Source organism: Barbus barbus, assembly GCF_936440315.1.
Source record: "Barbus barbus genome assembly, chromosome: 38".
NCBI lineage: Eukaryota > Metazoa > Chordata > Actinopteri > Cypriniformes > Cyprinidae > Barbus > Barbus barbus.
Genome location: NC_136716.1, coordinates 19252217 through 19263292, shown reverse-complemented (window position 1 = coordinate 19263292; position 11076 = coordinate 19252217). Strand labels below are relative to the sequence as shown.

The 11076-nt window shown below is 33.5% G+C and overlaps 1 protein-coding gene across 1 annotated transcript in view; it reads right to left on the bottom strand.

Annotated features, from left to right (window-relative positions):
• Positions 1 to 1369: 1369 nt before the first annotated feature.
• Positions 1370 to 11076, bottom strand: part of LOC306857423 (syntaxin-binding protein 4-like) — a 29744-nt gene continuing 20037 nt past the window's right edge. The window contains exons 20-22 of the mRNA XM_079397362.1: positions 9418 to 9560; positions 3730 to 3787; positions 1370 to 2660 (exon numbers count right to left, since the gene is read on the bottom strand). Coding sequence (XP_079253488.1) covers positions 2552 to 2660; positions 3730 to 3787; positions 9418 to 9560 — 310 coding nt within the window. The 3' untranslated portion in view covers positions 1370 to 2551. The remainder of the gene's footprint in view (positions 2661 to 3729; positions 3788 to 9417; positions 9561 to 11076) is intronic.

Sequence of the window (11076 nt, the reverse complement as noted above, 5' to 3'; positions counted from 1 at the left end):
ATAGTACTCTTGGACTGACATAATCAGATTACTAAATCCTTAACACAATGACAAGATTTTCACTTGTAAATGAAAGTAATATGATCATACCTGTTATTATCAGTGTGTTACTATCTAATTCAGTAGAATTAAAATCAGTGGAATAATAATAATTGTTATTATTTTCTTTTTTATTAGTTTTCTTCGTTTCTCAGAATTGAGACAAACTCATAATTCGAAAGAAAAAAATACAGAATTTTCTTCTAAGTAAATTCTGAATTTACGTCTTGCCATTCTGACTTTTTCTCAAAATTCTGAGATTACATCTTGGAAATCTGACTTTTTTTATTAAAATTCTGAGTATACATCACATCAGAAAAATAGAAAAGGTCATTGCAACTTTTAATCTTACAATTCTGATTGTTCTTGCAACCATGAGTCTATCTCACAATTACTTCTTTTCTATAATAATAATTATAATAATAGTTATTAGTTTTTTGTGAGACACAAATCTGCCATTCTAAGGAAAAAAAGCAATTGTGAAATATAAACTTTTTTTCTCACAATTCTGAATTTAAATTGTGCAATTCTGATTTTTTTTTTCAAAATTCTGAATTTAGATCTCGCAATTCTAGGAAAATCGGGTCTTGGAAATCTGACTTTTTTCTTAGAATTCTGAGTTTACATCTCGCAATTCCGTTTTTTCCCCCAGCTTAGAATACAAAATAAAAAGGTGATTGTGACTTTTTCTCTTACAATTCTGACTTTTCTCACAATCACGAGTCTATATCTCAATTTTGACTTTGTATCTTGCAATTGTAAGATATAAACTCAGAACTGGAAGGAAACAAGTCCAAATTGTAAGATAAATTGATGCAATTAACTTTTTCTTTTTTATCCCATGATGGAAACAAGCTTCCATAGCCAATGTATTGGCTATTTATAGTTTATTCTACTTTTTATGTAATATGGGTGCAATTTAATATAATACGTTTGCCAATATAAATCCTTTGAAAGTTTTAATTTTTCCCAATATATTTTGCTCTGTGGTTTTCATTAAATAAACTTCAACTGAATAGCATATTAATTAGTTCAGTGTTCAGTATTTAGACTAGTGAAATAGTTCATAATTAATAGTTAATTAAATATGTTTTTTTCTTGAAGGGACTAATTTTGTATTAGATGCAAGGCTGGCAAGCATATAAACATTTATGTGATATATATATATATATATATATATATATATATATATATATATAACAGTACCTGCTATGGAGAAAAAAATCTATATTTCTTACCTAGGGTGTGAAGTGTGTGTGAAGTGCACAGCCAGCCTGAAATAGACAGACCCAGCTAATATTCTTTCAAAAAGCAAACATGTGGATGGATTTTTATTAGTTGATCTTTAATAGAACCACAAAAGTATTCACACATTACAGGAAAAACATTTATCTTCATGATCTAGGTCTCTCAGGCTAACTTTATGATGTTAGGCAGAGAGAATTCACAACAAAGCAAATGTGCCATGTTATGTCATTTTCCAAGAAATTATACACATAAGGCTTAGGGTATGTTAAACTCACATTTCTACTGGAAGCGCAGAACTAACTGCACATGCAAGAGAAGACACTTTCACAGTTGTGCAGTATGGCTAGAACGCCCACTAAGGATAACAGCAGAATTAAAAATATGTCTTTATATGGAGAACAATTACATTATAGTGAACCGAAGAAGTGTTTCACTCTCACAGCATAGAGCTGCTTCGAGGAAGTTCGAAAAAGTAAACAAATTCCAGTTTCAACAAATCTGTGAACAGAAGTTTCAGAAAATGGATCAAAGTGGCAGCAAACACACGCCAAACTGAATGAACATCACAGAAGCAGACCATCCTGATTTACTCTTCCAAAGTTCCTGCTTCACCAAAGAGGCCACGTCCTTTGACTTCAAACAAGTGCAATTATGTCTGACTTTTTCTGAAAGTCGGAAAACAGACTGGGCCTGTCCATTGTTTTTCTCAAGGTACAAAATAACAAGAGATTAGTGTATAACATGAGGGGAAATGCCTAAAATGTCAGGAAAAAAGTGAACAGACACAAAAATGGGGAAAGACTCAAATGTGAGCTCTTAACCCATCAAAGATCTGGAGTATTTGGGATATATCTGCTGCATATTTCAATATCAGATGTACACTCTCAGAACAAAGGGTACAAAGTTGTCACCGGGGCGGTACCCTAAAGTACAAAAGCTAAAAAGTACATGATTGTACCCCTATTTACCTTTTTTTTTTCTTTTTTTTCCATTTACCACTAAAGGTACATAAGTAGTACTTTAAAAGTGCATATTAGTACCTTAATGGTACATATTAGTACATATTAGTACTTTTGAAAGGTTATTGCCCCAGTGACTGTTTGGTATACCTTTTTCTGAGTGTATAGATTTTCATTTAATGAATTAGATTATTTTCTGATTGTCTTTTTTATAATGCACAAATCACTTGATGTTTATATGCTACTGTGTTGCTTTTCTTTTTCCAGAAAGTGGCAAAAGAGTGCGCACAGTCTTCGGAATCAGTCTAGGTTGTGGATTCTGGAGAGTTCAGGGTTTGGTCACTTGCTTCTGGTTCTGACAGACCCAAAGATCTCATTACAGGATGAGACCATGATGTTGTCTGAGTTACATGACTAGAGGAAAAAGAAATATTAAATGAAATTAAACAACATCACCAAACGTGAAATATTTTGAGTTGAAAAAAAGTATCACTAATATCACTAATATTTGAAAGTTTGGGGTTGGTGAGATTTTTTGTTTCATTTTCTTGAAAGAAGTCTCTTATACTCATCAAGGCTGCATTATTTGTTCAAACCTACAGTAAAAAGACTAATATTGTGAAATACTATTACAATTTAAAATAATTATTTTCCATTTTTATATATTTTAAAATGTAATTTTCCTGAGATGGCAAAGCTGAATTTTCTGTAGTGCTCAGTGTTACATGATCCTTCAGAAATTACTTTAATATGCTTATTTGCAAAAAAAATTTTTATTATTATTTTCAATGTTGAAAACAGTTGTGCTGCTTAATACTTTCATGGAAACCATGATACATTTGTATCAGGATTCTTTAATTAATAGAAAGTTCAAAAACAGCATTAATTTGATTTTCTTGTAACAATAGAAAAGTTTAGTCACTTTTGACTTTGCTGAATAAAAGTATGAGTTACTACTGACCCCAAACATCTGAAATGTGCATGGAATATTTTAAGCATGCAGGTGAATGCTGTGGTGCTGGTGTGGGTGTAATGGAGAACGCTGGACTCGTGGGTGTGGTGTTGCGTGAGACTTCAAAACTCTCAAAAGAGTGATGGATGTCTGCAATATTAAACTGGGTTGTTTTGAAAGATATGCAAATAAACACGCTCATGGGAAGGGGAGATTGGTTTCTTTCTCTAGGGATCAAGAGGTTACATACATTTTGTCAATAACAATATGAAGATTCTGCTGGTTTCAACGCACAACAGCAATATTTGCAATTTTGTGCTATTTTGTTCAAAATATTTGGTTGTAGAAGTGCAGTTTTTTTTATGTATTTATTGAGAATGTTTACTGTAGCTAAAACCATTTATCTCATGCTGTACAAACAACTTATGAAGTGCCCTTCAAAACATGAGAACTGTTATTTACTTTTGTGAAACAAACCAGAAACAAAGGAACTGGTTTTTGCGAATGTATTTGAAGTGTCTCATAACTTACTTTACATAATACTTCACTCCATCTGCAGTGTACGCCTCATCCCAGCCAAAAGGTAAACCTGTGAAAAAAGAAAAAAAAAAAAACGGACAGAGAAATAAGATACATTTATTCTACATGAGGACGACAAACAAGATACTGGAGAAGTCTGAAGCCAAAATAAATAAAAAAAAACAGCATTGCAACAATTCTTGCTGATCCTCTTGATCCTGAGAGGCCAGTGACCGTGAGAATTTCCTGGAAACTGGATGAAATGGGGTCATAAAAGAATATGCTAAGTGTCCCAGCATCTGAAAAGCTATTTTCATTTAAAAAAAAAAAGTAATGTACAGTGAAAGAGTAACAAGCATCAAATAGGGGCAAATCTGATTTGGATTTAGATTTGGATTTTGGTTTAAGAACACATACACTTTTCCCCAAATGCGCTTTTTATCTTTGATGCATAGCTTTGGATTGAGAACTGACGTGTGGCAGGTTGTAATTAATGGACATCAGCCAAAAAAACTTAAGTAGACACTACTAAAGCTCTAAATGGCACAGGCAGGAATCTCATTAATACGTGCCACCATACTAGGTAACGAATCCCTGACAGAATTTGATCTTGACACTCCCTCTGTACGTGCAGGAAATACAATTGACAGTAAGTCTGCTGGCATACACAATGTCCAGCCATGACTTTATAATGGGTTTCTCGTCAGAAATATGATCTTATTGAAAGAATACACAGAGGGTCCCACTGTCTAGATTTCACACACAATCAACATTTTGACAGGAAAGGCCAAAGAATAATTCATGCTGGCTCAGATTTCTACAAACAAATGTCCCTGGCTATAATTTAGAAGCTATGGGAATTCACAGTAAATTTTGTGTATCTACATTTGAACAAGTGGAAAATGTATGGAAGAAATTTTGGAGTTTTTTTTTTTTACCATTTATCATTGGCACTGACAATATCTTAAACATTTAATATTTAAATAGTTATTATAGATTTAGATTAGAAATAAACAAAAATAAAGAATAACAGTAAAATAACTAAAATTATATAATAATAATTATTATTATAACAAATTCATTAATTAATAATAATAAATCAATTGGACCTAATGAAAATAATATTTTATTTTAAAATATGCACACATTTGCTTTTAAGGTCATTGCACACTTCAAAATTTTTGCATGCGTTTTTTCATATTCCCCATCCTTTTATATCAAAATGCATGCTACGAATGCAAAAACACAGAAAATCGAACCTGATCCAATTTTTTTTTTTTTGACGGACAAAAGTTTTGGATACAGTGTGTAAACGTGATTGACACAACATGAGGTCATATTTATTTTTTAACGTGCACAAATTTTGGACTCCGTGTGCAGTGACCTTCACTCCTATACCTAATATGTCGAAAACTAAAACAGTAAAATGTTTTGTCTCATCACATTCAATTATTAAATATCATGTAAATGATTTAGCCTAAATTCTGAATTCAAAAGGGCAAAATTTGACAAAAAAGGTTAAGTATTTTGCATCATGCGATATAACTGTTGGTTGTTTCATCCTAACACCAAACATAGAAATATCAAATACTGGGTGGATGATTTGTCCTTTTTTTTAATTACTGGGGAGGATTTTTCCACCTTCATACCAAAAACCCGAATTCCGGAAATGTTGGGACGTTTTTAAATTGGACTTAAATGAAAACAAAAAGACTTCCAAATCACATGAGCCAATATTTTATTCACAATAGAACATAGAGAACATAACAAATGTTTAAACAGAGAAATTGTATCCACTAAATGAGCTCATTTCAAATTTGATGCATGCTACAGGTCTCAAAAAAGTTGGCACGGGGTAACAAAGGAAAGAAAATAAATTTTGAAAAGATTCAGCTGGGAGAACATCTAGCAACTAATTAAGTTAATTGACATCAGGTCTGTAACATGATTAGCTATAAAAGGGATGTCTTAGAGAGTCAGAGTCTCTCAGAAGTAAAGATGGGCAAAGGCTATCCAATCTGTGAAAGAGTGCGTAAAAAGATTGTGGAATACTTTAAAAACAACGTTCCTCAACGTCAAATTGCAAATCTCATCATCTACAGTGCATTACATCATCAAAAGATTCAGAGAAACTGGAGAAATTTCTGTGCGTAAGGGACAAGGCCAAAGACCTTTTTTGGATGCCTGTGGTCTTCATTTTATTCAAATAAAAAAAAAAAAACCCCAACATTTCCGGAATTCGGGTTCTAAGTTTTGCCTGTTTCCTTTAAAGAAGCCATGAGAAAAAAAACTATTTCAATGCTCATTTCATAACAGTTTCTTAGAATACAACCAGTGTTGTTTTCTTGCATCCATCTCTATTTTTAGTGGCCATCAATTCGAGTCTTTAAATTCTACAGCTTAGAGATCATTTTGGGATTCAGTTTTTTGTATTCAGTGTTCTGACGCATCCACGGTCAACACAAACCGTTACTGCCTAAGCCTTGGGACACAGTAACACTCAAAGTAGCTCATCACATGCCTCTTTAATTCAATCAGCTCTTTGTTTTCTAAAGGCCTTGCTCTAGTAACCAAGAGCGAATGATTTCACTAGATCAACACTATGATACTGGAAAGACTATTTCAGCAGGCTCAAATTACGCCTCAGCAAATCAGATATAATTGGGATAAGCTGCAGACACTCTCCCAAAATTGATTTCCTGTTCATGTCGTTCCAATCCCATATGGCTTTCTTTTTTCTGTAGAACACAAAAGAAGATACAATTCCTCAAAATGCTTTCATTTGTCATGTTGTATAGAACAACATGAAGTTGAGTAAATGATGACAGAATTTTCATTTAAATGATGAAATAAGGCCGATTATTATATAATAAATGCTTATTCCAAAGCATGTCTCCCCTTCTGTCTTATTGATGAGACACAGAGTGGTACGCAGCCTGTCACATGTCTGGGAGAACATCCATCACGTGGAGAGCACTGCCTGTCTCTGAGCTGAGCTGGAGTTGCTCTATGGTTTCAATCAGTGTGATGAGGGTGGCCCTCCATGTGCAACTCAAAGCCTGCCTCGTCCTCCCCCGCAGAGAAGCATTCAGCCAAAACGTGAGCATCACTCACTGAGAGGTCACATGCTGCCAGGTGTGTGGGACACGTTTCCCTGTTCCCTAAGCAATCACTTTAGCTCTTTCTTCCTTCCCTCAGCTTCACTGATCCATTGACCCCAAGAGCCTTCTATCTTTCTCTAATCCAGCCGTCTGGCCATCTTTCTCCTGTTTCTGTATCACTTGGTACAACTTAATTATTATTTTTTTAATTTTATAAAGAGTTGTTAAATAATCCTATTTATTGTAATGGTCTTTTTATTTAAAATAATTAAATATTATAAATATTTGATTGGGTGTTGCACATTGTTCTGTTCTACACTGCTATGTTTTGTCTCAATAAAAATAATTGTTCACAAAAAAATATTATAAATATTTAATTTAATATATACCCCATTTGGTCCCACATTATATTAAGTGCCAATAACTACTACTATGTACTTACATTTAAATTAATAATTTGATACAATTGTGTACATACATGTTTTTACATTGTACTTATATTTTAAAAATACCTGCATGTAATTACATCTGTAATTAATTTCTGTAATTACATTTATAATTACATTGTTGACCCATCCTTAATACCTTCACCCACTCTTACCTGCCCTCCTACCCATACCACCAAACCTGTCCCTAAACTTACCCATATCCCACCTCAATAGCAGCAAAAGTGTTTTGCAATACAATATGAACACAATGAGTACATACTTATTTTTTTGATGCGAGTCCATAGTAGTTAAGGCCAATTAATATGAAGTGGTACCATGATAATTAATTTGAACTATTTGCAAATAATATTTTGATTTCAAAATACGCAGTGTTGTTTTGGACCCCAGTGGAAAAAAAAAAAAAAAGTTAAATATATTTTCTTTTTTGTTCCACAGAAAAAAACTAAGACAGTCCTTCAGATTGATGGTCGACCAATTTGGGTTTTTCAATGTTTTTTGTTAAATTATTACATTAAAACTCTCAATCCTGAAAATGTGCTTTGAAGTTTTAGGAACTCTCTGATATATTATGCCATTTAATCAGATTCACTATTCAAATTCACAAAAATATTCACTGCACATAATGTTCATTCAAAAGTGCTTTGACAAAGAAAAAATGGTTGAAAAACAAGTCCATCATTGATTAACCTCAGTGTTCATTCAAAGAATAAGAGGAGGCCAGAGACGCTCTTTTGTCTGGGTTCCAGTGTGTCCCTGAACTGTCCGTATCCCTTAACATGCAAGAAAAATGATGCCAGTCTGTAACCACGACCCACTTGCTTTCTTGAGATAAAAAGAAAAAGAAACCGCTTCTTCAGCTAATATTACTATCTGACTATATTATTATTCAATCTACCTATCAGGTCTTTTTTAATACTTGACATAGATTCCATGACTCATTTTGAGTTTTATGAGGGTGTTTTGGACATTCTGTGTTAAAATACAGAAAAAGAAAAGGAAGCCTCTTGGTGTTATCGCATGTTTCCAGAGCTGCGTTTTGGACGTACTGCTATCAGTAATGTTTTGACAAAGCGGATCAATTTAACTAGGACAAAAAGACAGTATTCTTTCATTTAGCAAACACTGTCAGTCAAAACAAGATGTCATGAACGATCATTGTTTTTATTTATTTAAAAAGGCTCTTTTACATGTTTTCCCATTAAGGACCCATTTCTAAAGGTATATACCTTTGCGTAGCCTGTGACATGATATAGAGTTGCGATAAAGATGTGGACAATTGCTTTCTAGCAGCTTCGTATCCAGGCAACGATAACAGCAGTGAGGTGAATCAGATGTAAAAGGCTTGCATTAACAGCAAATACACCTTGTATTGTGTTTCCTTATGAGATTGACCTCATTTTATTCACTATACACATCTAAATGGATCAGATTTCACGATTAAGGCGGTTTGCTTCATTTTCTGCAATATATAAGATGTAAAACACTTGCATCATAAGAAATTGAGCAGACAGGATATGAACAACTCAACAAGCAAGCACATTATTAAATCAACTTAAATGTAGATCACAGATTGTCTCCTGAAATTTTTTTTATCCCATTGCAAATCTGAATAGGTTCTATAAATTTGAACATTAATCAGTATCTTGGTCGTAATGATACTATAATGTTTAAATGTGTCTAGTTTAAGAGGCTCGTAATAAGATGGGATCACGGAGAGACTGCCAATGTTTTGACCTCTACAGTTCATTAGATGCATTTATGTAAGGTCAAACGTTGCTGGAAGGTAAGCTACATATTCTCCTGAGAATTGCAAAGCTGAATGGGGTCAGGAGTTAAAGCAATGGCTAAATGAGCAGACTGAATGTGGTTCTTAGAGTAAACCAAAGACGTGTGTGTACATGTGTGTGTAAGAACTATTTTATAGATATATACAAAATATTACACATATTATAATATGCATCTCCCTTGAACAATAATATCTCATCCAGTTCAGTTAAAATTGCTGGTGCCACAAGATTCATTTTTGTATGACACAAAAAGTGTCAAGCCAACAACATGAGGGACAGACAAATTGACATGAGGGACAGTTGCAAGTACATTTTTGATGTTCGTTTTTCATGACAAATCAGACAACATTCTTGTGTACTTACAGTCCAGCTCTAGAATGCCTCTGACAGTATTAGTTAGTTCTTTAGCTTCCACAGCAAGACCAGATGCTGTCCAGGGTGGTTTCTTCCCGCTTCGAGATGGCAAGGTTTGAGACAGATTGGCCAACTTTGGATCGCTGGGAGAACTGAAAAACAAAACACACAATCCTTTATTTAAAACACTGTAAGCTGTTTCAGTAAAAACCTAACCTTAACCTAACTGCGGCTAAACTTTTTTTAATAAAGATATTTTCATTTTATTTTGCATTGTTTTCTTAATCCTCTAAAACGGAAAACTGTGTCAGTCTTGTATTATTTTGAAAAGACTTGTTATAAAAGCCCTACAAAAGTGCACTCCCTTCGACCTGAAATGAACAAAGCATGCTGGGCAGATTGGCGTAAAAGAAGAGCCCAGCATGACTCGTTATAAAGGGTTTTTGGGGAAGGGGATTCAGACCCACTGACATGGATGGACCAGTGTTATGAAAACATATTATGAAACTACCACACTTTCGGGTCAGAACACTGAAATGAATTGGTCCAGACTGATTGAATCAGTGTATGCGTTTTAAACATACTTAAGATTTGTTACAGTCTGATAAAAAAAAAAAAAAATACTTTGAAAACTGCAAGTGAATGAGAATGTTACAAGAAGCAGATGGTTTTGAAGGTATATTAATGTGTAATTAATGTATTATGCCATTATAGAATAATATGGTTTATTTTGCTTTTAAATATTCTAATGTATCCTGATCTACAAATGACACAATTATTTTATTTACACCCCGACTCAAAAGTTTGTTTATGGTTTTGAAAGAAGTCTCTTATGCTCTGCAAGGATGCATTTATTTGATCAAAAACAAATTAAAAACAGTAATATTGTGAAATATTATTAATGTAAAACAACTGTTTTCTTGGTTAATATAATTAAAATGTAATTTATTCATGATGCAAAACTCAATATTAAGCAGCCGTTGCTCCAGTTGCTTGATTCCTCAACATTCTCTGATTTGCTGCTCAATAAATATTTCATATTGTCAAATGTCAATAATACTGTTTAAAATTGTGCTTTTGTAGAAACCCTGATTTTTCCAATGATGTATAGAAAGTAAACAAAACCTGCATTTTTTTAATGTTTTGTAATAATATAAATGTCTTTACTGTCATTTTTAATCAACATAGTGTATCCTTGTTGAATAAAAGTATTAATTTCAATGGTATCTTTCGGGCTGATAGTCTAAAGTAAAAATAAATAAATAAAAAAGTATGAGAAAAGTTATAAGAAATGAACTCATAGCATGTAAATATCTTTCATTCATTGGATGCATTCAAAGAAGAGTGACTTACAAGCTTTCATGCAAGTTGTGAAATTGTATTTTGCTGCAAATTGCTGATAGCCCTCATTTCGACTTATGAGGACATGCGTAATATTTTCTCGCTCTAATAGAAAAAGACACGTGGCCTCTTCAGTCAGTGGGGATGATCATTAGGGGAAAAAAGGGCTCTCCAGACGTGCTCTGCTAGCTGGGCAAGGGGCGACAGGCTGCAGGAGGCCATGTTCATTGGGCCTAATCAACATCACTGTCACAGAAAGGTGTTGTACTGACCTCTAGTCATTAACTATCCCTGTCTTTTGCCGGCAAAGTCTCTCTTATAATAGAA